This window comes from Physella acuta, unplaced genomic scaffold (assembly GCF_028476545.2).
Source record: "Physella acuta isolate Inbredline_101_S28 unplaced genomic scaffold, ASM2847654v3 ptg000003l, whole genome shotgun sequence".
In the NCBI taxonomy this organism is placed as follows: domain Eukaryota; kingdom Metazoa; phylum Mollusca; class Gastropoda; family Physidae; genus Physella; species Physella acuta.
In genome coordinates this window covers 34550-61581 of record NW_026731523.1, presented here as the reverse complement: position 1 = coordinate 61581, position 27032 = coordinate 34550, and the positions used below count along the sequence as shown (strand labels likewise).

Here is a 27032-nt window from a genome sequence, read left to right as displayed (position 1 = left end):
TCAAAGACAAATGACTATATTATGACAGTATCCTCGCATTTCTGTCTATAACTCTATTTTCAGGAAAAGATGGACTTAAAATTTTTCAAAATATTCGAAAATGGCTCAAACTAATTGACATTATTTGAACGAACGAAGATCACATTTAACTTAACACATATGCCTATAAAACCAAACCTTTTCTGACACATAAAGTTATACGTTGACAAATCCACTTATTAATGCACTATTAAATAGTGCCATTTAATGGGATAATTTTTACATTTTTCACATTTTCAATTATTTTTTTTCAGTTTACGTAGAACCAACAGATGAGCCTAGTAAGTAATTCATATAATTCATAATCTCACGCTTATTATAATGTTTTTGAATAAAATGAAAAAATGATTTTTTTTAAATCGAAGAATTTGTTGCAAAATTGTTTAAATATTTCATGAGCTATTAATGATTTTTATTCAAGAAAGTAGGTTTAATTCATTTTTATTTTAAGTGCATTTAAAAGCATTTAAAAGCTTATTACTATAGCAATTTAAAAATAAAAAAAATTGATTGATTTTTAATTCCCATTTTGTTATGTTTTTTAAGTTTTAAATTTATAAAGATCAGATATTTTGGAAGTACGATAAATTGTTTTTACTAATATATATATATTTTTTTTCAGTTTACTCTGAGCATACCGATGAGCCGAGTAAGTAATTTTTTTAAATATTTTAAACACTGCGTTTATTTCCCTTGATGAAACTTGTAAATTCATTTTTATTGTGGAAGTTTGTTACTTGTATTAATTGCAGAGTAAGTAATTTAACATTATGGTAGGTAATAATCTGATTTGTTAGCATCTTCTTGTATGTTGTCGAAAATGTGGGTAAATTGGGTTGTAAGCCATGAGACAAAAGGAATTTGTGCCGGAATTTTTTTAAGCCAAGCTGACTTTAAAATCTTAGTTAGGCCTACGGATATATATATATATATATATATATATATATATATATATATATATATATATATATATATATATATATATATATATATATATATATATATATATATACATATGTATATATGTATATATATATATATATATATGTCTATATATATATGTATATATATATATGAATATTACTACTAACCGGTCCCATTTTAGACGGGTTATGTTGTATTGAAATATGCTGGTTTGCTAGCGGTGTAAGTTGTGGGGATATTTTTTGCTTAATAGGCCGGTTGCGTTATGGTTATTTTTATGATATGGTTTATGCTTGCCGTATAAGTTCGTGTTATAATTGTTGGATTTCTTGCTGTTTTTGCATCATTTGCTTTTAACACGTATGTTAAAGTTAATAATTCTGTATGGATTTTCACTTGTTTTATAATTATGATATATATATATATATATATATATATATATATATATATATATATATATATATATATATACGCTTTCAAAAAAGCGTTTTTTCGTACTTTTCGTATTTTCCGCAGTTTACCCAGAGCACACTGATGGTTCTGGTAAGTTAATATTAATGTGATTTTTTAATATAAAGTTTGTTGATAAAACTATTATAGAATTAGCTAAAAACACTACAATAATACTATTATTAATGCTCTTAATATTAATCATAGAATTTACTACTTAACTAATGTTAACTCTATAATCCGAAGAATTAACAATGAAAGTAAATATACTCCATTTAATCATTCAAAAATGTGCTATTAAAGTAAGTATTTATTGCAAGCTATAAAATATATGTTTCTATATGTACTAAGAATATGCGAAACATGCTCTTAACGAAGATTTTTCCTTTGGTGCTACAATTAATTTTCATAACGCTGTCTGAAATATTACATCGTTTCAAATAATTTTGTTTGTCTTTAATATCGCAATACTGATTAATTTTTTTTTTTGTATTTTCAGAGCCTGACTACTCTTATCCAGGTAAGATATTTGATAATAAATATACTTTAAGAAATATAACCAATGCAATCATGTGTTGTATGTTTGTCTGTGTGTGCGTTTAGAACTGCGGAGTAAATTTCTTAATAAATAAATAGCGTAGTGAGGGTTATGTTAGAATGATAGGGCCTCTTAAAAAATCATGTTTTCTTCACTAAAATAAATCATAAATTCTTGAAGCGGACAAAAATTATTTAGAAGCGAGCAGTATCCAAAATATCAAAATAATTTTTTTACTGCAATAGTTTCCTGCATATGTTGTTTTTTCCATAGAACATACACTAGGAATACAATGATTAAATAGCTTTGTTTAGGAAATATATTTTTTTCAAGCTGTGAGATTTTTTTGTGTTGACATTTTTGAGGCAGAAGAACGGTCTTCTGTAAGGCGGAAAACGTTCACATTATACCAGAATCATAAAAAGGAAACACAATATCTATGTTTAAAAAAACTAGATATAACTGCATATTGTCATGAAAATTTAGCAAACAATTATGCAAATATACATTGGAAACAGACACTAGGAAATTCACACTTTGGATGGAGAAGAATGTATAGTTTTTGTAATTTGTCTATAGTCCATACGAAGTAAGCCAGCAATATACATGAAACCATGTATATTAATTTGTGCCGAACTATCTTTAGAGTCCCAAAGTTATGTTAAATTAAGATATTTATTTAAATGAGAAAACTATAATTATTTTTTTAATATTCTTTTTCAGAACCGGAACCTGAACCAGGTACGTTAAAATTTAAATCACTTAAACTCACATACAAGTAAATATCAAATTTTTGGTAATATATGACTTCATGATACTAAATTAATTTAATGAATACCTTGCTGCTGTTGATTGAATATTCACATTTATTTAATGCTGATTTAATCTACAATATAGGCCTATATATATATATATATATATATATATATATTTATATATATATATATATATATAGGATACTTATATACGTATGTGTATTGGAGGAGTAGTATAGACTTTTAATAAAATAAAACACCAATTTGTTAGAAATAAAAGATTTACAATTAAAATTTGGCTTAATATGCAACAGATGTTTTAGTATACTAGAACAATGACCAAACAAATTGTACTAGTTCAACAAAATTAATCGTCTAATATTAGGTATCGTTTGAGTATATACAGATCCTAATCGCAAATTAATCAAGACGAATATTAACTTTTGAGATGTGAATTATATTACAGTTATATTTTATCTTTGATTATATGTAAAAATTAAAGCAATGTTTCTACAATTTCCACAGAAACTCAGCCTCCGACCACTACAAAAACAACGACCACAACTACCACCCCTAAGCCAACCACAACCACAACAACGACCACGACCACCACCCCTAAGCCAACCACTACCACAACGACTACAACGCCAGCGCCTACCACAACCACCACTACAACAACAACTCCTAAGCCTACCACAACCACCACTACAACAACAACTCCTAAGCCAACCACAACCACCACTACAACAACAACTCCTAAGCCTACCACAACCACCACTACAACAACAACTCCTAAGCCAACCACAACCACCACAACACAACCTCCTCCGCGTAAGTGTTTAATCTCATTCAACTTTATGCTTCAACGCTTTAGCTACCTCCATTGAAGTCTTAACTACTCTAAATGTAAGGTAGCACTACGAAAATGCACCAACGCCAGATATTACTGTTTTAGCCGTAAAACTTATGTGCTGAGATACAGTAGATGGTGATCTGAAATTGAAAAATACATCTTAGATTTAAGTATAGAAAAGGAATCAGCCTATCTAACAATACAAAGTTCTACATACTCAAGGGGAAATAATTAATCTCTAGCCTTGTCGTTATTAATTTAGTCTGCTACGTAGCAGCCCAGACCATTATATCTTCAAAGAATACAAAATGTATAAGCTAACTAGAATAAATAAATGAATAAATAAAAATATTAATCTCTCTCTCTCTCTCTCTCTCTCTCTCTATGTATATATATATATATATATATATATATATATATATATATATATATATATATATATATATATATATATATATTTAGTAGTGGTGTTGTTGAGTGTTGAATGTCTTTTAGCCCCAACGCCCAAACCCTGTACGAAGCGAACAAAGGCCGACATCATCTTGCTGCTGGACGCCTCCACCTCTATCGGCAAAACCAACTGGGCCAACCAGGTCAAATTTGCTGCGGGCGTCACGGAGAACTTCAACGTCGGCAAGGACGATGTCAGATTTGGAACCGTCATCTTCAACAGAAACGCCACCAAAATATTTGACCTCAACAAATATTTTGACCACGCCTCTATGTCACAGGTCACTTGGTTCACATTTTAGTATTGTAAAACATGAACCAAAATAGTAGAAACAAAAAAAAATTAAATTGAAAAAAATACGATTTAGAACGTAATATTTTGTATGCCTTAACAAGTATTTACGATAATTTAGTTTCACATTTTGTACGTTGAAATATCTAACACTAAAATGATTTTTTTTAAAATAATAATAGACCCTATACAATTCATAAAACAAAAAAGGATGCCTATTATTTAATTAAATCTTATATTCATATCAAAACGATTTATAATACAGCATTTTATAAGGCTGATTCCGCATTTATGATAATTTGATTTCGTATTTATGTCTGTTCGTTGATATACTAAAAACTATATTAAACTGTGTTTTTTTTTGTTGTTTTTTTAATAATAATAGACCCTACGAATTTAACATTACGAAAGAGAATGCGTTTGATATAATTAACGTCTTATGTTATTTACAGGCTCTACTCGGCATCAAGTACCCCAACAATCCTGGCACCTACACGCACCTGGGCTTACAGTTTATCACCGATGACAAGATGTTCTCAACAGCGTCAGGGGGGAGGGACGATGCTAACAATATCCTGATGGTCATGACAGATGGACAGTCCCATAATCCAGCTCTAAGTATGAAATAGCACATGATTAAAATGTGTTAATTAATTAATTAGTGTATACAGTTTAAACTGATTTAACCGAAAAAAGATAGAGTTAATAGATTACATAATTGTTTGATTATAATTATGTGATTATAATTGTATGATTGTAATTGTGTGATTACAATTGTGTGATTATAATTATTGGATTAGAATTATGAGATTATAATTGTGTTTGGTGTTACCTCAGCCGCCAAGGCCGCCAGTGCTCTAAAGGCTCTGGGTACCACCGTCATCGCTGTGGGGATCGGGTCGGAGCCCTCCAAGACAGAACTTAACGCCATCGCCAGCAAGCCTGAGTACGTCTTCCTGTCTGAAGGCTACGATATGCTGGAGTACATCAAGCGTGACCTGGTCAGCTTGACTTGTGACAGTAAGTGGGTTAAATAATGGGGTGGGTCAGCTCTTGATCATTGCGTAAGATAATTACATACATATATAATGTATATATATATATATATATATATATATATATATATATATATATATATATATATATATATACATATATATATATATATATATATATATATATATATATATATATATATATACATATATATACATATATATACATATATATACATATATATATATATATATATATATATATATATATATATATATATATATATATATATATATATATATATATATTTTTTAAAATTTCGAGCCCTTAAACCAACTCAGCTCTCTAGGGTACATTACTTAAGTCCAAGAAACCAAGATGTCTGGGCTTTGTGCTGACTATACTCTCCCTTCTTAAGTCAAGTTCATTGAAATAGGTGAACTCTACTGCCCCTGCTATAAAAAGATTATGTTGATTTTACGTTAAAAAAAAGTTCAATAGTAGAAAAAAATGCTTACTAATGAAGATTGTACAATTTTTCAACAGACTTGTAATACAGAAATATGAACGCAAAAATGAGTATGGATAACTCCAGCAAAATCATATGTATGCATTTAGATTGAAATCAATAAAAATAAATAAATAAACAAAGAAATTGTAGGCTTTGTTACTGCAGTACAACACTTTGAAATAGCATTAGCCTTTTTCATATTATAGAATGTATTATGATTATTAACTATTTGTTACTTACGTACCCTGTACTATTTTACTAAAAATGTTTGGTTTTCTGTTGCTAGTCAACTCGACTTCTATAAATCAAATTATTAGTAATTTTTTTTTAAATTATCATATTCTCTCAAAATTACGTATCGTATTTTAAAAAGTGTAATTTTTAAATTTCAAAACATCAGTTGCTAAAGTTATTTTTTTTTAAATTTAGGTATCGAGCAAACATTACTTATGCCAACCACTCAATACTTTCAACCTTGTGTTTCAATAAAAAATAACCTATTGCTTTTGTTACTAAATCTTGACATGTAAAGAAAAAAATCCTATATTCCTCCCCACTTGATACTTTAAACCTCGCATTACAACAATACACTGTCTCATTTGTCACGTTAATAAATATTAACATGTATCATGCTCTTCACGTAATACTTTCAACCTTGTTTTACAATAAAACAAAAATATCTTTTCTTCTCGTCTTTGGTGTGGGATACACTACATTCATACGAGTAAAATTATAACGGCGTCATAATGAGATATTTTTAGTTGTATGTAGGTTACGAGGTCACACTTCCCACAATCTCAAATGCTACTTACTAAAATTAAAAAAAAAACTCATGAACAGCCTCAGTCCTTAACCGAATAACAAATAGACTGACATCGACGTGGTGTGAATTCATAGGTGGTCACTGGGCTGATTAGAATGATAATCTCAACGGACTGATCGTTACGACGAAGCATATTTAATGCATTGTGTATTTGAAAAAACGTAATTGATATCGTGTTTTATAAAAAAATCAAATCTTGAAGTATCGTAGCATTACGCTAATAGTACTAGTCTTGTAAAAGTAAAATTGTAATACCGAAATAATCATTTCGAGATATAGTAACCAGTCAAGAACCAAGTCGACATGTAGTTCCTAAATCACATAATCATTTTTCACTTTATTTATTTTTAGTTTGTTCAAAATAAAATATTCTATATGCAAAGTGATTTTCAACATATGTATTTTACGTATAATTTGTTGTAAAAGAATTCATTTCATGTAATGCTTATTAAATAAACAAGCCAACCATAACCTTGGTTTCGCCTCTGAACATCTATTACGGATGTTGCTAAAAAAAGTAAATTTTCTCAAAGATTACAAGGTTGCCCTGTCTACTAAGATCACTTATGACGACACCCGCGCTAACCTACATAACTCAGCCGTAGAGTGTCAAGTATGACGTCAAACACAGTGGCGTAGCGAGGTCGGGTGTCACCCGGTGCGGCACTTAATGGTGTCACCCCCCCAGAGGCATAGAGACCCTTCCCAGGGATAAACTTTCAAATTTTCGATTTGCACCCCCCCCCCCTCAAACTTTCGATTTGCACCCCCCCCCCCTCGAGTTTTCGATTTGCACCCCCCCCTCAAACTTTCGATTTGCACCCCCCCCCCCCTCGAGTTTTTCTCTATATATTTTGCTATTTTTTGCCTTGGTGTCACCCCCCTAAATGGTGTCACCCGGTGCGATCCGCACCCCCCGCCCCCCCTCGCTACGCCCCTGGTCAAACATATTATACAATAGACTCCTTTAATAGCAGTTGTTAAACAATTTAAAGTGGGCTGTGTTTTGTAATTGTATAAGGACGGATAAGCACGTCGAATCAGCTGTACATCTAACAGTATTGGGTGTGGACACTACACATAAGAAACAAGGGCTCGTACAACGTTTTATAGAGCGGGTAAGTGAATGTAATGCACAGATAAGTCATGTCATTAAAGTATGGTAAATTAGAACAAAAAATGCAGAAATTTCCGTAACCGTATTGTAAGGGAAGAAGGTGGTCTAACGGTAGAACATGCACAAGCTAACCCGAAAATCTTGAGTTCGATACTCTGGTTTAAGAATCTATGTCGTTATTGACCGCAACGCCATCACGTCATAACCAGATGTAGTGAGGATCAGGAAGATGAGGTCAAAGCCAAGCGGATATACACACGTCAACTGCTATCAATTACTGTGTGACTAAGTCGATTATTCATCCTGTTGTGGTCTGATTTGGCTATGAGCAATGCTAGAGAATGTTATATCCGTGTAAGCGTCATCAATGTCCTTGAAACGTGCTACCTCCTCTCATCTGAGTTATTACGAACTGTTTCTCTCACACATTTTACTGTCTATTCTTTACTGTTAGCTTCCTTATATCCTACTACCTCCCCCACCTGTTTCAGAATGGTTTTCACACAGTTTACAGTCTTTGATATTAGCTTCATTATATCCTACCTCCCCCATATGTCTCACAATCTCTATCACACAATTTATCTTCCCCATCTGTCTCACAATGTCTCTCACACATTTTACCGTCTATTCTTTAGTGTTAGCTTCCTTATATCCCACTACCTCCCCCATCTGTCTCAGAATGTCTCTTTACACAGTTTACTTTCTTGTTTCAATAATAATTGAAACTGAATTTGTTATTTCGCGCTTTCAATTTAAAAAAACTGGTTTTATAAACTGATTAATAAATGTAATGTTGATTGACAACAGAACATATTTTAAAAAGATTTCAATGCTTGAAAATACAAAAACCGTCAAATTTAAAAGGGAACAAGGGATGTAAGTTGTATGCCGAAGTGTGACGTCATTTGGGGGGTTGAGAGTCTGCTCTTTCGTGACGTACTATAATCACTAGGTTCAGCACGGAGCTACAAGGATTCCTTTGATGGAGAGGCGGGGCCAATGAACTCGGCACCAACTACCATTACAAGTATGTCTTCAAGCTGACTGGCAAATTCGAAGACGTTGTTGGCAAACGCGTCGACGTACACTGGGACGAGATTCCTCTGTCTGCAAGGCGAAAAGAAAAGGTAGCAGCAAAAACTGGAACGGTTGTAGCCAAAGCTGGTCCCAAAGATAAGCCAGCTAAATCAGCTAAACCCCCAAAGGTTGAAATAAAAGTGCTAAAATTAAAACTGGAGAAATATCGGTCTAATTCCACTTTTGTCTAAAGCGGTTTCAATTTCATGGGAATTAAAAAATTGAAAGATTTATATTGTAGTTTGTTGTTTTGTTTGAATTATTCTCTATAAAACTTTCAACTGCTTAATATATTTAAACTTTAGCACGCAAAGTATACATTGCTACTCTATTAATTTTAGCAAAGTTACGTATAAAATGATATAAGCAAAATGTTCTTATTTAAAAAAATAAAGTACTTTTAAAAATTAAAGTTAATAAGAGCGATTTTATAAACTCTAAACAAATCAATCCTAGACTTATAATTTCGTAATAGCTTGTTCACATTATAATATTTTATATTTGCCTGGCAATACTTTGAATTATTTTTAAAAATTCTGAAATTAGTGATATCAGTAAATATACGACGGTGTAAATTATTTGAAAACAGTCTAACATTATAACAAGTTATAGAAGTAAAATTGATACGGCCTAATTCGTATGAAAACAACCAAACATATATTACTAAAACACAAACACTAACTCTTATTCCATGCTTCATCATAAAAGCACATCCAAATAAGGTTGTAAGTCAGATCGGACCGGTTGAAATTGTATGCGATGCAATGTTGACTACCATACATGTAAGGAGCGAAAAACAAAACCGTTGAAATAAACGGCCGGGCTTTAATAAGCTGCCCTTTGTCGGATATTTAATTAAGGGGGAAGGATTTTAAAAAATCGTAATTAAAAAAATCTTAATTCAAAAGCCTTTTTTTTTTTACATTTATCTGTGTATGTATATGTTGGGGTACTTAAGGGAAAATATTTGCAAGCATCAGGGACTCTTCTTAAAATATGGTTGCCATGGCAAAGTCGGACGTATTGATAACCAAAAAACAACCTTTTACGAGTTCTAAAGTTTCAAAAACTAGCATATACATTTATACATTGACCATATAACCATCGATCCTTTTTTTTACTTACACTAATAGTTTCAAGTGGCTAGTTTTTGTAAAGGGAAAAAGGGGCTAGAATTTTTTTTTCATATTTTGATTTTTTTAAAAATTTGCATTAATTTTTTGGTATTTCACCATACCAAACTAAAAAAAATAGTATTTCTAGAGTGTTAGATATACACAAAGAAATAAATATATCGTATTAATTGAGAAGTTGTATTTTGCTAAAGCCTACCCCCTTAAATAAGCATTATGGGTAACCGCAGGGTATAGCATCTGGTAACACAGTAACAATCGGTGCGACCGATTTGGGACATTAAGACGATGTGGCATCCTTGTGACACATCGTTACCCTGTAATTTAGTCATCCCGGGGAATAAACAATTTAGATAAGTGTTTCCTTAACTTTCTTGTGCTATGTCACAACTACAGTTTTCTAAAATTAGATTGACAACAACCAGTGGCGTAGCGAGGGGCGGGGGGGGGCTGGGCGGGGGGTGCGTACCGCACGGGTGACACCATTTAGGAGAGGTGGTGACTTCCGAAGAGCCTGGTACGTCGGACTCCCAAGTCTCCTACATAATAGCTTGGGGGAGGAGAGGCGCAAGACTGCCGGGAACCAAGAAGGGTTTGCTCTCGACCCTAACCAGATATCTTGCCTTTAAACTGCGGCCTTCACGTGGCTTCGGAAGAGTGCCACTAGTCGGACCAAGCTCATGACCCTAATGGGTGTGGAATCGCTAGTAGTAGCCAACAGCAGCTAGAGGTTTTTGATCTGGCCGAGTAGAACTGCTGTATGCGCTAGGTTCAAAGAAAGGCCGAACGCCCCCCACGATCAAGCTGGGTACCAGGCGGTAGGACGACGTCCCGCGTCTGGTGGGTGGGGAAGGAAAGCCCGATGAGAGCTGACGGAAGTAGCCACCGATGTGTGGGAAACTCTTATGGTCGGAGTTTGCTACACTGTGTTCTGCCTGGCTAATGGAAGTCAACCTTCTGAGCCGGTTTCCGTATAAGGAAGGAAGGAAGGGGGGGGGGGTGACACCAAGCAAAAAATAGCAAAATATAAAGAGAAAAATGATAATTCCACTTAATTAAGTGATTAATTCGAGTGTTAAAAAGTCTTTTAAGAGCAAATTTGACAAATCCCGAAAAGGGTGGAGAGGGGGGGGGGGGGGGTGCACATCGAAAGTTTGAGGGGGGGGGGGGTGCAAATTGAAAACTGAAAGTTTGTCCCCGGGCGCTGGGAAGGGTCGTTACGCCTCACCATTAAGTACCTCACCGAGTGACACCCGACCTCGCTACGCCGCTGACCATAACATATATAGGTATGCAAGTCACATCACATTTTATGAGGAACAAGCTTGCATAATCCCCCGTGTTGCTGCGGTCTCAGAAGAAAGAAACGCTGACGAAATAATCTTAAGAGAATTTCATCAATATACAAATCGTGTATAGGTTCCATGACAAATGATCTCAGGACAAATGATCTCAGACAAAATATCTCAGACAAAATATCTCACGGACAAATAATCTCAGGACAAATGATCTCAGGACAAATGATCCCAAGGACAAATGATCTCACGGACAAAAGATACCAGGACAAAATATATCCGGACAAATGATACCACGGACAATTGATCTCAGACATAATATCTCAGACAAAGTATCCCACAGCTAAATTTTAGTATATTTAGTGTATTGGATGATTATAGTTGATTTGAACATTTTTTAATTGACTATCAATATGGTTTTGTTTACTTTTTTCACGCATAATAATTGTGAATTTGTTCAACTTAACAAAGCATTAAAAGATTTATTAAACTTAATCGTTGTAATAGCATTTGATTTTAAAAAAGGAAAAATTAAAACAAACTTACCCCTTTAGCCTGAAAGGTATAATAAATGATAGTGTTTAAAAAAAATAAAGTAACGGTAGCTTAACAACATTAATGTTCAAAATACGCGAAATATTTTTCAAAAATGTGAATGAGTCTTTAGGTTCGTAATGAAAAATTATTGTTTTTATTGCATCATTAACAAACAAATAACGTTTACGTTTCTATGCCGGCAGGTACATCGTTATGATCACAGCTCTCCAATACTATGTGATCATGTATTGTGTGAACCCTTGCTCGACAAGTTCTAACTTCACATTTCCAAATCTCTTTGCCTGCTGCGCCACTTATGACTTTTATAAACATAAATTCACCAGACACTAATGTCCTAAAACCTTTCTGCGAGGTAACGAAAGAGGCCATAGCTGAGTAATCACCACTAATAATGCTTTGTTTGCATGCACAGTAAGACAAGGTTAGCCATGCGTTGACCGCTGCTTGTTGAAATAAGCATTTGTCCCCTGATCACTAAAGTGTGACCGAAGCATAACTATTGACTTTAGATGTTAGTTGTATTGTCCATGGAGGGCGGATGTCTTTCCTTTAAGGCATGTCTCTGCCATCAAAGCGGGCATCCAACTTGATACGAAGGTGTGTCTTTATTATTATTTCATCCCCTTTTATCTAGTTTCGTCCACATGACATGGTAGTATTGTCTCATGTTTGGCAAGCTCACATACGCTGTCTATCGAAACATTTCTTTAATCTTCGCATATCATATTAGTAATCTTAATTTTAAAATATTTTGTGCAATATGACAAATTTATACAGCAAATATTTCTCACAATTATTATATAGGCGTATAATAAATGTTAAACATAGTAAAAAACCATATGACAGTCAATAAAAACAATGTTCAGATCAACTAAAATCATCATATACACTATTAGAATTTTGCTGTGAGATATTTTGTCTGAGATATTTTGTCTGAGATCAATTGTCCATGGTATCATTTGTCCTGATATATTTTGTCCTGGTATCTTTTGTCCGCGGGATCATTTGTCCTTGAGATCATTTGTCCTGAGATCAATTGTCCGTGAGATATTTTGTGTGAGATATTTTGTCTGAGATCATTTGTCCTGAGATCATTTGTCCTGTCACCCGTGTATATGTAGGCGCGTTACCGTGTTTTTTTTTCTAAAACTGCGTTAATTAATTTAAATTTAAACGTAACAGGCGCTATATTTCTTGGATAATATTTGTTTGGGCGTGTATTTGTCAACATTACCGTTCAGACGCCCAAATCCGTGCTGTATAAAAACATTGAGGGTACGTTAATCCACTCTTTTTAGTAAGAAAAATATTGACGAAGAGCACCTCAGGGCGACCGCCCATATTTCAATGGCGTCACCGGTTAAACTACATCAGGGGCGCCGGGTACGACCCATATTCGGTTTAATCATTCGATGTCGAGTGCCACCTTGTAAATTTTTGTGGTGTGCTCTATAAAAGTTATGTGGGCGTCAAAGTGCCCACAAGGAAGTCCGGATGCTGCATGCAACCCGACCGACGTGGCCTGGGCTAGTCCACATTATCGCCCAGACACCCAATGGCACGTTGCTAACAGGCTTGAGTGTACGATGATAATCCTCAGTAGAATCGAGGTAAAACATACCTTGTCGACCGATCAGGGTGCTGGTTAAAAAGAATGGAAGTTCGACTATTCATATTGCTGGGCATCCAACCGCTGGGGCTCCGGCTGATATGCCTGATTAGATTTAGTCAAGTATTATAGTAGGCATACGTATCCATAATGTATGGCACGTTTTAAAATGAACGTGGTCGCCATAGTGCTCAAGGGTTGCCTGATAAATTTATTTAGTTAACTTTACATTTCATTTCAGCAAAATTATAGATGGTATCATAAAAATCAATAAATAAAAGTGATATTTTTATGAAATTGTTTTTGCTAATGTCATACTAGGCCTATCTAGGTTTTTAGTTGCTAGAACATTTAATTATAGAATAAGTTTAGAGAGACAAGTGCACCACCATATCACAATTTTTTACATTTAAAAAAAATAAATTAGGATTGAAGTTGCTTGTTGAGATTCTCATCACAGCCCTGCAAGTTTAGGTCTGTCAAAGAGCATCTGTATTTACTATACGAGACGAAGTTTCGGTCGCGTACATGAAGCAAATCTCAGTTCAAGGCGGGGTTTTCTGAATGTCTGGCGGGCCGCACAAAAACTCGGCCCGCGGGCAGCATTTCGCCCACCTCTGGTGTATGGTATTTCACAATTCAAAACAGACACCAGAGTGCTCTTAGGAGCCACAAGCACCATGGCGCCCCTCAACTGTAGTATTCATTAAATTCAGCAAACAATTTGTCGGAGCTTACAGGATATTGTTTGCAGCTTACTGTTATTCTAATGACGATACTAACGTCTGTCTTTCAGCATAATTACACGCTAATGATATTAATTAGCGTGTCGGTTGCTACAGGAAGGACAGCTAATTAGTGACTTTTAAATTTTCGGCTTATTTATGCGTTGCTTTGTTCGTATACCGCTGACTAACGCGAGTTAAAAGCACTTTGCTTACATAATTACAGTATGCAAATTTAAGACCATTAAGCTTACAACAAACTGAATAGAATTGACTTGTTGTTAAACGAAAGCTTTAGTTTGGTGATATTAGCCCGAGTGGGTTGAATATATAGAGAGAAAAAAAGGGTGATAATTCGTTTTGGAAGAGAAAAAGCAAAAAAAGAAAGATGCGTCTGCTGCTGTTTGTTGCTTTATATTTTCTACACGCGGAGATAACTTTTTGTAAGATGCACAATTTTTAACACTGTAATAACTGTTAATTAATATTGTGTACATGTTAATTAAAAAAAATCATTTCTTTAATTTCGTTTCAGCTTTGCAGCTGAATGCTGGTAAGTTTGAAATATTTTTGGTAAAAAAAGATTCTTCTAAAACATATTACTGACGTTACAAGTTAAATTGATATTTATATATTAAAACGTGTTCTAATATTCACACTTTCGAGTAGAGTATCAATCATATTTCATGCTTTGTGCACAATGTTTTCAGTTGAACAAAGAAAAATAAAGATTACTATTTGCTACTTTTTAAAAAAAATGGTATACAACTTATCAAGAATTTTAAAATTATTGTTTCTGTCAAACAAAGTTAGGCTAGGTTATGATAGCCTGTCTCCCCTCCTGGGGTATAGACCGCTGACAAAATATTTCCAGGTATCTCTTTCCTGGGCTAGTCTCTCCAACTGTCCCCAGGTGTATCTTCTTGGTGTCTTCTTCCAGGTCACATCACCAGGTCTTCCTTTGTCTGCATCTTTCTCATTCTGTTGCGAGTCATTTTTTACGATATGAGGTTGCTGACCTTAGGCTAAACCCCCAACCTCTGATATAGCTCTGGGGGTCATGCCAGGAGTTTAAACTCCCGCTGGTTCAGCTCTGTACGTTATGCCAGGAGTTTACGCTCCCGCTGGTTCAGCTCTGTAAGTTATGCCAGGAGTTTACGCTCCCGCTGGTTCAGCTCTGTAAGTTATGCCAGGAGTTTACGCTCCTGCTGGTTCAGCTCTGTAACTTATGCCAGGAGTTTACGCTCCCGCTGGTTCAGCTCTGTAAGTTATGCCAGGAGTTTACTCTCCCGCCGGTACATATGCTGCAAAGCCACAACATGGCCCTAGCACCAGATGACAGCAAACTGAATAATGTTGGTTAAACATTGTAGACATTTCAGTTTTCCCAAATTCATCATGAATTATAATGTGTGCGTAAAAATATTATAGCATTTTTTTTAAATTCCCAATCTGGATGTCAGCATTTTTTTAAAATAAGTATGATATCTTTATAATCTAAATGTAAGTCTTTTCTATAACATTTCAGCACAAAATTTAGTTTAATGTTCAATATAGAGAAATATATTTTTTTTATAAATTAAAACGTCCACAATTATTAGGTATATTTATATATATATATATATATATATATATATATATATATATATATATATATATATATATATATATATATATATATATATATATATATATATCATTTACATTATAAAACTTCGTATGTATTTTATTTTCACTATATTATTTTACAGGGGTAGAGGTGCCAATATATGTAGGTAGGTAAAGTCACTTTTATTTATATCAGAAGAACTATACATCTAGACAATACGACACTATTAGAAAAGGATTACATATATAATATTTGCTTTGCATTTACAATCAGTTACCTTTCATTTGGGTTTAACCATTCATCTGATTGTTACAATTATTACTAAAGTATTATAGCAGAATGTTTAATTGTAGATGTGTTCGTCCTACATTTTATCTAAAGATAATGTATACCAATTATATTATTTTTCAGAAACTACGGATCCTGTCAGTGCGTAACATTTTTATAACTGCTGCACATTAGCTTTACACTATCACAGATACTAAATAAGTTAGGAACAACTATAACAGTTGTTAACAAACCATTGACTAACACGTTTATCATTTCAGCTTACGTAGAGGAAACAGATGGCCCAAGTAAGTGAACTGATATTGTTAATATCTTTACTTTTTCAGTTATGCATTATATATATATATATATATATATATATATATATATATATATATATATATATATATATATATATATATATATATATAGTGACAGGACAAATGATCTTAGACAAATATGCCAACCAAAATATCTCACGGAAAAATGGTCTAGAGAATAACGATCTCAGAATAAATAATCTCAAGGAGAAATCACTAGATTGTTATTATGACTGTATCCTCGCATTTCAGTATATTATATGCATGAAAAGATGAACTTCTGCCAAAGACAAGTAAATGGATGGAACGAATTTGACAATATTTGAAAAAAAGGCGGTCACATTTAACATATATGCATGTAAAACTAATAATATTTCCGACTTTTTAAGTTATACGATGACAAATAGCTTTATACAAATCCACTTATTAATGAACTGTTAACGGTTAACTACCATTAAGTAGTGCCATTGAAAGGGATAATTTTCGTATTTTCAATTATTTTTTTCAGTTGTCTTTTTTTTAATGCACTTTAAACCATTTAAATCGGATGGAACTAATTTTACAATATTTGAATCAACGGCGGTCACATTTAACTTAACATAAATGCCTGTAAAACTAATTTTTTTTCCGACACGAAAAGTTATACGATGACAAATAGCTTGATACAAATCCACTTATTAATGAACTGTTACAGGTTAATCACCATTAAGTAGTGCCATTGAAAGGTATTTTCAATTATTTTTTTCAGTTTACGTAGAACCCACAGATGGGCCTAGTAAGTATCATATAATTCATGATCTCACGATTATTATGTTTTAAATTAAATGAAAAATTGCTGTTTAAAATAAAATAATTTGTTGCGAAAAATTTAAAATATTTTATGAGCTATTAAATGATTTTTAATCAAGAAAGTAGGTTTAATTAATTCTTATTTTAAGTGCATTTAAAAGCATTTAAAAGCTTATTACCATAGCAATTTAAAAAAAAAACTGTTCGATTTTAAATTTCTATTTTGTTATGTGTTTTTTTAAGTTTTAAATTTGTAAAGATCAGATATTTTATTTTTGTACGATAAATTGTTTTTACTAATATGTTAATTTTGTTTTTTCAGTTTACTCTGAGCATACTGACCCGAGTAAGTAATTTTTTATTGTGGAACATTTATTATCTTTACTAATTACAGAGTAAGTAATTTAACATTATGCTATGTAATTATCTAACATGTTAGCACCTTGTATGTTGTTGAAAATGTCGGTAATTTGGGTTGTAAGCCATAAGACAAAAAGAATTTGAGCTAGATATTTGTATGTCAGGCTCTTTCACTTTTAAGTGACACCTATTGATATTGATCTTAATATTACTACTAAATGATAGCATGTTAGGCTGGTTATATTGTATCGAAATGTTCTTGTTGTCTAGTGGTGTTTGTTGTTGGAAAATTTTTTGCTTTGTTTATAAGCCGGTTGCTTTATGGTTGTGTTTGATTGCTGCATAAGTTCATGTTATAAATGTTGGGCTTCTTGTGGTTCTTGAATTTGAATACATTGTAGTTTTACTATTAAGTTATTTTCTTTAAAAACGTATATAGAGTTAACAATTCATTCTGGATTTCCACTGATTTTATAGTTGTATATATATATATATATATATATATATATATATATATATATAAATAAATATATATATATATATATATAAATAAATAAATAAATAAATATATATATATATATATATATATATATATATATATATATGTGTGTGTGTGTGTATACAAGTTTGTTTTCGTATTATCCGCAGTTTACCCAGAGCCTACCGATGGCACAAGTGAGTCAGTGTTATTGTGACATTTTTACGCTTTTGTTTCTGACAATTTGATATAAAACTATTCCAGAAAAGACTAAAAAACTCCTGCTAATGTTCTTAATATTTCATCGAATTTACTACTAAACTAACGGTAGTTAACTTTTATAACCCAAATTATTTACAAAAATGCGCTATTAAAGTTAGAATTTTTTACTTAAAATGCACAATTATTAAGCAATAAACTAAAGACAATGAGGTTAATACTTTTTAAAAAGATGTTGAGAAATTACATAAATTAGTTACTTGCAAATATTCACCAAATTTGTCTGGTTTTAAGTAAAATGATTTTCTTTTCACAGAAGTAACAGACGGCGGATGTAAGTTGCTATTTATCAAGCATCAAAAATAAAACTACTTGTAAATTTTAATACATTGTAATTCAGAAAATAAATTACACAGTAATGCAAAGCTAGTATTAATAAATGTTTAGCGATATATGTTGAATTAAAAATGCATTAATTGTTGTAAAATTCGTTCACATGTTGAGCAGTGTATCCAGAACCTACTGATGAAGCAGGTATTATCTTGTTTTACTTTCATAATGGTCCTTAGAAATAATCGGTGGCCTAAATAGTTGCTTGTTGAGTTAGATTCAATAAGGTCCTTAAACTAAACGATGGGCTACATGTTGAAAGTTACGCTTTTAAATATTCTTTGAACACATGAGCAGTTTTTTATGAAAATATTATTATATGTGATTATTTGCAAAGAAACTACAACAGCTGAGCCAACAACAACTACAGAAGAGCCAACAACAACTACAGAAGAGCCAACAACAACGACGGAAGAGCCAACAACAACGACGGAAGAGCCAACCACAACGACTGAAGAGCCAACTACAACGACTGAAGAGCCAACAACGACAACCACAACGACTACAACAACAACTAGACCAACTGCACGTACGTCTATTAGACATTATGGAAAATACGTTTTTTTTCTAAGAATGCAATGCTGACTAGAATTTGTGGGAGCTATATCTCCTAATCACTCAACGACCTTATACAAAATCTACTATGTAGGCCTACTTAATTTATGCAATTATCTTTCAATTGGGACACGTTTTAGTTTTTTGTAAATCTTTGTGTATTGAACTATATTGGATAATGCTTCAGTAGAAGAACATTCTGTTACTTTTTCGAGTATCTCGCGTTGAGAATATGGGTTTAAATTCTTACAACCACGATCTTACTCATACGTGAAGATTACTGAGTATAATGCTGACCATCCAATCAATCCCTATGCCGATGTTACATAAACAGGTGAATACTACATCATCTAAACTTGAACAAAGAGATGGGAATGTTAAATTTACTTACGCAATATAAACGAGATTTTCAATACAAGATTATCCATAGCTAGACCCAGTACTTAGCCATTAAATGCGAATTATAGATAAAATATTTAGTATGAAAATAGATGGTATTTAAGTGCTTGTTAAATGAGTACCAAAATAAATCTTTCTTCTTAACCCCGATGGGGCAGATGAAGTAGAGTTCATCTGATTCATTAACCTCGGCGTATGAAAGGATGGTGTGGTCAGCACTACCCAAAATAAATATCAGCTAGTAAAAAGTAAACCATAAATTATTTGGACAATATAAAACGTAACGAGTTTGAAATTTATATTGAAGCCCCAACCCCCAAACCTTGCACGAAGTGGTGTTGTTGAATATTGTAATGTCTTTTAGCCCCAACGCCCAAACCTTGCACGAAGTGGTGTTGTTGAATGTTGAAATATCTTTTAGCCCCAACGCCTAAGCCATGCACGAAGTGGTGTTGTTGAATGTTGAAATGTCTTTTAGCCCCAACGCCTAAGCCATGCACGAAGCGAACAAAGGCCGACATCATCTTGTTACTGGACGCCTCCACCTCTATCGGCAAAACCAACTGGGCCAACCAGGTCAAATTTGCTGCGGGCGTCACGGAGAACTTCAACGTCGGCAAGGATGATGTCAGATTTGGAACCGTCATCTTCAACAGAAACGCCACCAAAATATTTGACCTCAACAAATATTTTGACCACGAATCGCTGTCAAAGGTCAGCTATAAATACACACTGACATACGTTATTATATATTGGTAAATAGCGTGTTTTTAAAGCTAAGACTATTTAGCAAATGCTAATATACGATAATCATGTGAGTATGGTCCATCTTCGCGAACGTAAAGTTTACGCAAGTAAATAAATTAGGCTTATTTGATACCACAGAAAGTGATGCTCTACTGATCGCATACATAAATAATATTGTAAAACAATCGAAGATCTAACGATGACTATACATTTTTGTTGATGGTTGCGTGTGTGTCTGAACCAGAGGCGTAGCTGGGGGTGGAATGTGAGGCGGTTACCCCGTGTGCCGACTATAAGGGGGCGCCGAACGGGGTAGAAAAAAATGTAACAGCTTATCCATAGCGGCATTACTGAATTTACCCATTGGAAGATTTAAAAAAAAAAGATTACTACTTGGCTTTAGCAGTTTTCTTCATCAATTATGTGACCAAAATAAAACTGTTACGGGATAGGGACAGGTGAAAAAAAAGGGGGGGGGGGGAGAGTGTCACAAAATTGATAGTTTGCCCCGGGCGCCGACTATAAGGGGGCGCCAAACAGGGTTGAAACTTATTCAGAGCGGCATTACTGTATATACCCATTGGGAGATTTAGAAAGAAAAAAGATTACTACTTGGCTTAGGATAGGGACTGGTAAAAAAAAAGTAGGGAGGGGGAACAAAATTGATAGTTTGCCTCGGGCGCCGCAATAGATCGTAAGGCCTCTAATCAAAACTGCAATATTTTCCGATATATCTTTAGGCTCTGCTGGGCATCAAGTACCCGAACAACCAGGGCACCTACACGCACCTGGGCTTACAGTTTATCACCGATGACAAGATGTTCTCCACAGCTTCAGGGGGGAGGGACGACGCTAACAATATCCTGATGGTCATGACAGATGGACAGTCTGTTAAGCCGAAAGAAAGTAAGTTTGTGAAAAACATGGCATTGCACATGCAGAAAAATCATCATTTAATCATATTCTTTGTAAACATTTATTCTTGAATAAGACCAGTGCTATTCCCTAAAGTCCGGAGTTAAGACCTCAAGGCAGATGAAGCTCATTAGCTGTAGACATAATCTCATTTAGAAACGAAAACCCCAAAATCAAACAAGAGCTGCCTTCTAAATTAGGAGTCCACTTGCAAAACCTGCTAAGTCAATTCTTGTTGATTTAGAGGAAATCGACTTTTAAATTCTTTATTGATTAACTATTTTTAGAATTTTCTATATAGTACGATTACATCATTTATTTTAAAGTATACTTTTTTTTGAACAAAAATGAGTAAACTACTTTACTTGCCATTTAATTAAGAAGGCTATAAGAGTACATTTTTAAATAGTGGACTTAACAGGTTTTGCCAGCGGCCTCCTCAGATTATTCTTGAGTGGGCACATGCTGTGGAAGCCAAGACAGAAATTGACTCGCTATCAATAATTTGTTGAAGGAAACACAAGTTCACTAATACAATAGAGAACGAAGAGGAAGAATACAACTAGTGCATATCTAATGTATACAATTTGAGATCCTTTTAAAACATTATTTCATTGATAGCTCATAATTTATTAAAACACAATTCAAGTTCATAAAAATATAAACATTCATATAAGCTGCAGTAAGTAAAATTCCTCTTTAGACCTAGCGATCTAATGGGCAGATGAAGTAGAATTCATGTTTCTTCATCTCCATATGTAAGGGGATAGTGTGGTCAACGCCTTTATTTTCCTCAACATAAGTCGGGTGCTCATCACAGCTGAGTGGACTCGGGAAAGTCCTAAAGTCACGCGTCCAAACCGAGACCCGAACTCCAGTCCTTCTGGCTTGTAGCCGACCGTTCTACCATTCGGCCACACAGTTCCATAAAACTATTCTGCTGTTTTACAATAATTCCAGCGGCAAAAGCAGCCGAGGCCTTAAAGGCTCAGGGTACCACCGTCATCGCTGTGGGTATCGGGCCCGACCCCTCCAAGACAGAACTTAACGCCATAGCCAGCAAGCCTGAGTACGTCTTTCTGTCTGAAGGCTACAGCATGCTGGAGTACATCAAGCGTGACCTGGTCAGCTTGACCTGTGAAAGTAAGTGGATGGAGGCAGATATGCTTTCTTTTTTTATTAAATTTTAACACGTTCATAAAGTCAATACTTCGTACTATTTATATTTATATTGAATACACTTTATCTAGCACTGAAATTATAATTTGTAACTTTTCAATCGCATTTAGTATAACAGCCCTAAATATGTGCTCCATTATTTGTGTAACCTTTTATTGTAGTCAAAATTCAAAACGTATACCACCACTAACTGTTTGTGCCTTCACTTCTTATCATAAGAATCTTATGTATTAATCTCACCAACTATTTGTATAATCACTGTCTTGTATATTTCACAGCCATCGACTGAGGATGATGTACTGCGGCTGAAAAGTTTAAAACAAAAAAATGGTGTAATAAAAATGTATTTGATTGGCAGCGTAATGGCTTCCTTTATTAGTTAACAAAAATGAAATTTAAAATATATTAAAATGTATTTAAAATATATTTTATATCATGGTTATTAGCGTTGAAATTTAAGTTCAGTAAAAAGCATTTAGATATATTTTTCTGACTTATATGCGTTGAAATAAATTACAGTAAAAATATTTAAATATTGTGTATACAGATTATTATCGTTGAAATTAAAGAAAATAAAAAATGTTTACATTAATTAATTTTTTTATCCTGATTATAAGCGTTGAAATAAAGGACAGTAAAATGTATTTAATTAATTAATGTATGCTGTTCTGTGTATTTCAAAATCTGAAGCTGTCTTCTAAAAGTTTGCTCTAACTAGATACTACGGCTTGTGTTTAATGAAAAAGTGTGCACATTTATGTTTATGATATATTATTACACATATAATGTGATCAAATTTGGGATAGCCCGTCTACGTGATCTATAGTGCTTTACAACCACACATCTATCTAAACTGTTGAAATAGCCGAAACACGTCTTCCGATTGATGCAGTCAAAACAGGTAGGGGACACAACCTAAATCTACGTTCTTAAACTTCGTAAAATACACCAAAAATGTAAGTGATGAAAAAAATAAAATTAACAAGTATTATTTAATTAATTACTTGTTACAAATATTAACATAATATAGTAATCAATTGGTGTTTGTTGGATTTTCTTTAACTGTGAATGACTGATTGCTACTAATTTTTTTTTAAAACCCATAAAGATTAAAATAATGTTTATATTAATTATAGAAAGTTAAATTTAAGACTGAATTACCTCACTTAGGCTTGTAACTCTAACACACATTTATTCGCAACTACTCTATTAATTCAAGGTTTTTCTCTACTTCGAGTAAATCTTTCGCACTTTACTAAAGATTTTCGATAGTAAGAATCACAAGGTTAAGTAACTATAAACAACCCCAGCAGTGGAGTCGTGCCCTTGCAATCCTCGAATAGGTCCCGTGCCTGGGAGAGGCTTCGATCAATAAAACCATTGATCCAAACCATTTCACTGATCAAGAATTCGACAAAACTCTTTTTGGATATCCCGGATAAGGAAAGCCCTGACTTTTACTCCTTTACAACATCATTTCTAGTGATGAAAGTTTACATTTATGCCAAAGGTCCCCCGAACGTGCGAGGACATATAATTTGACGCGAGGGAGAAAAGTTTCAAAGGTATTCGAGAGGCCCATTAAATATTGTAAAAATCATATACGGCGTAGTTACAAATTAATATGGTTATAAAATCTTGTTTGTCTGGAAATTTTTTGGACTTTTTTGAACGTATTTGATGTTTTTAATATTTTCTGTAACTAAATAAAAACAAAAACAAAAACAAATACAATTTGGCTTTCACGTGTAATGGCAAAATAAACAATGGCATCTTGCTATTCGATAGGTAAAAATAAATTTTATTGTACACATTATAAGCGAACAAAAAAGGAAAACTAGGTCATGGGGTTTAAATTTGCATTTTATTTAAAGTCTTTATATGCAAAGTTTTGTAAACAAAAAGCTATAATGTGGGGCTGTCAGTACTCGGTCACGGAGTTCCTATTCAGCCAATCAATGTTTGTTTCACGAAAGTGAAACATCGGAGGATAACTTAGGCTTGATGAAAATAGATGCATGGAAGAAACTCTGGCCCCCGAACTTGATAGTTAATGCGGTTCTCGGGGCTGAAAAGTTTGGATACCCCTGGCCTAATCAATATCAACAGTCAAATCCTGATGGTCTAATTAATATCAACAGCCAGATCCTGATGGTCTAATTAATATCAACAACCAGATCCTGATGGTCTAATTAATATCAACAGTCAGATCCTGATGGTCTAATTAATATCAACAACCAGATCCTGATGGTCTAATTAATATCAATAGTCAGATCCTGATGGCCTAATTAATATCAATAGTCAGATCCTGATGGTCTAATTAATATCAACAGCCAGATCCTGATGGTCTAATTAATATCAACAACCAGATCCTGATGGTCTAATTAATATCAACAATCAGATCCTGATGGTCTAATTAGTGTCAACAACCATATCGTGTTGTTCTAAGTACTTCAATTACTATTTTAAAAAATATATTTAAGGCTATCTAAGACTGTTTACGATTAGCTCTATTAGTAAACTGACCTACAGACTTACAATAAACATCTATTAAGATTTTGACGCCTCGTCTAGCCTGTGCTTCCCCCAAAGAATGTTACGAGGCAAACAAAGATACATGTTGGCAACATCTGGGTAAAGCGGAGATGAGACATTGTCTGCTGATAAAGTAATACAAATGGATACATCTGGCGTATGTTAGGGTTACTGTAGTCCATCGTGTTTGGGGGTAGGGCATGGGGATGTGTGAATGTATGGAGTGTGGGATATGAGGAAGTGTGTGAGTGATGTGGGTAGTATGTGTGGAGAGTGTGTGCATGATGTGGGTAAAATGTGTAAGTGTATTAACACTGCAGGTAGATTGTGGGGGAGTGTGTGAGGTAAATGTGGGAGGGGGGGGGGGAGGTTCTTAAAAGTGTTTGGAGCGCATGCTATACACAAAATGTAGTCAAAATAAACCATACAGCGATACAAATTTAAAGCTAGTTATTTTGATCTCTCAATCTTTTAGTCATGTACGCTAAAAGATAAAGCAACACCCATCATTAAGTAAAGTCCGGTACAGAATAAAGAATCGAATATTTCTCTTAACCAGCATTCCCTCCACTGGACCCTTGGGGTTTATATAGGCTTTTGTCTCATTAATCCCACCTCCCTCTTGTGCATAGCACCACTTGCTATCTAAAGTGAAAGTATTGTAATCGAAATCAAGATTTTTACAAAATGGTCGTTTTATATTTTCCTATGTAGGAAAAACTAATCTCGGTGTCTGTAAGTTTCATTGTATGTATGGGAGTATTAGTGTATGAGTTTGTGTGTGTGTCTGTATGTGTGACGTCAACAAGATAACTTCCGGTTACTGGAAATTGCCGAAAGCTGTAAACAGATCTACAAATTTGATATAATACTGAAACGGTACTCAAGTTATCGTGTTCAAGGACACACACACACACACATACTCACACACACAGTTTTTCCGCCTCATATAGGTTTAAAACGTCGAGATTTGTGAAAATATCAATTTCAATTTATTGCACGATTACAATTCTTCATTTATATTTCATATACGAGAAAGATATAAATACAAATATAAGTGAATTTAAAAATTAAACTTACAAACTAATTGCTTTATCAATACACAACTACAAGATAACAGATATAAACCTAAGTAATGTAATACATTATGAATCATAACCAGAGGCGTAGCGATCCTTCCCGGCGCCCGGGGAAAAACTTTTCGATTTGCACCCCCCTCCCCTCGAGATTTCGATTTGCACCCCCCCCCCCTCAAACTTTCAATTTATTTTTCCAACCCATTTTAGCGCCCCCTAAGGTCGGCGCCCGGGGACATATGCCCCCCCTCTGCCCCCCCCCCCCCTCGCTATGCTACTGATCATAACGGTGATTGTAGACATTTAGTCATACGATCTTTCAGGCGGAGCCCCCCCCCCTCCTCCCCCCAATGTCCGCCCTAGCTATCCCATCCGGAAATTTCAAGTGCCCCCCCCCACCCCCCACCCAATCCACGGTGAAAAGAAGTCTGAAAGAAAAACTTATTTCAATCAATTCAGTCTATAGTAAACACTAGTTATATATATATATATATATATATATATATATATATATATATATATATATATATATATATATATATATATATATAAATAACACTCGACTTGATCACCGTTGATTAGGTGACCTACATAGTGAGTTAGGGGTACTTATATAATTGTTTTTTCACTTCAGACATGTAATTTTGCCTTGTATTTTCTCTTTAGTATTACACTTTTCATCATTGGCTGTTGAGGACCGATACAGATTTACAATAGAAATATTTTTTTCTTACTTGTAGCCTACTTTGATTCATTTAAGATGGTTTACTTTTACATAGACCTAATACAAAACGTCTATTTACAATTTTATTTTTAACACAAAAAACCTGAAAATGCAAATCTGTAATTAAATAATGATTTAAGGGATTTTTTTTCCATCGGCATGGCGGGCTGAGGCGGAGTTTGGGCTTTTAAGTAGAGTTGAAATAAATTTGGGATTAAAGAAAAATAAAATTATAAAAATGCTAAGCAAACGGAATGTTATGTTGAGTACAATGAGACACATCAAATCAAACATTGTTCGCTTTCAAACATTTAGAATCTATATC

The 27032-nt window shown here is 33.8% G+C and overlaps 1 protein-coding gene and 1 long non-coding RNA gene across 2 annotated transcripts; both read left to right on the top strand.

The window, feature by feature from the left end:
* Nucleotides 1-14438: 14438 nt before the first annotated feature.
* On the top strand, nt 14439-17102 carry LOC131947177 (uncharacterized). The gene is made up of 6 exons (XR_009387880.1): nt 14439-14588; nt 14681-14698; nt 15897-15920; nt 16166-16183; nt 16303-16329; nt 17090-17102. It is a non-coding gene; the product is annotated as an uncharacterized LOC131947177 (long non-coding RNA).
* Nucleotides 14534-22747, top strand: LOC131945272 (uncharacterized). Its single transcript, XM_059306400.1, has 15 exons — nt 14534-14547; nt 14681-14698; nt 15195-15408; nt 16166-16187; nt 16303-16329; nt 17090-17116; nt 17453-17476; nt 18139-18165; nt 18504-18521; nt 18695-18721; nt 18915-19106; nt 20010-20245; nt 21019-21184; nt 22154-22336; nt 22651-22747. Exons 1-15 carry the CDS (start codon nt 14534-14536, stop codon nt 22659-22661), a joined length of 1206 nt encoding a protein of 401 aa, XP_059162383.1. The 3' UTR covers nt 22662-22747.
* Nucleotides 22748-27032: the final 4285 nt, after the last annotated feature.

Excerpts from the sequence above, each read along its gene's own strand:
- LOC131945272 (XM_059306400.1), top strand. Across the intron at positions 17,477-18,138 it reads CTCTGAGCATACTGACCCGA|TTTACCCAGAGCCTACCGAT; the intron begins GTAAGTAATTTT and ends TATTATCCGCAG. Across the intron at positions 18,722-18,914 it reads AGAACCTACTGATGAAGCAG|AAACTACAACAGCTGAGCCA; the intron begins GTATTATCTTGT and ends TTATTTGCAAAG.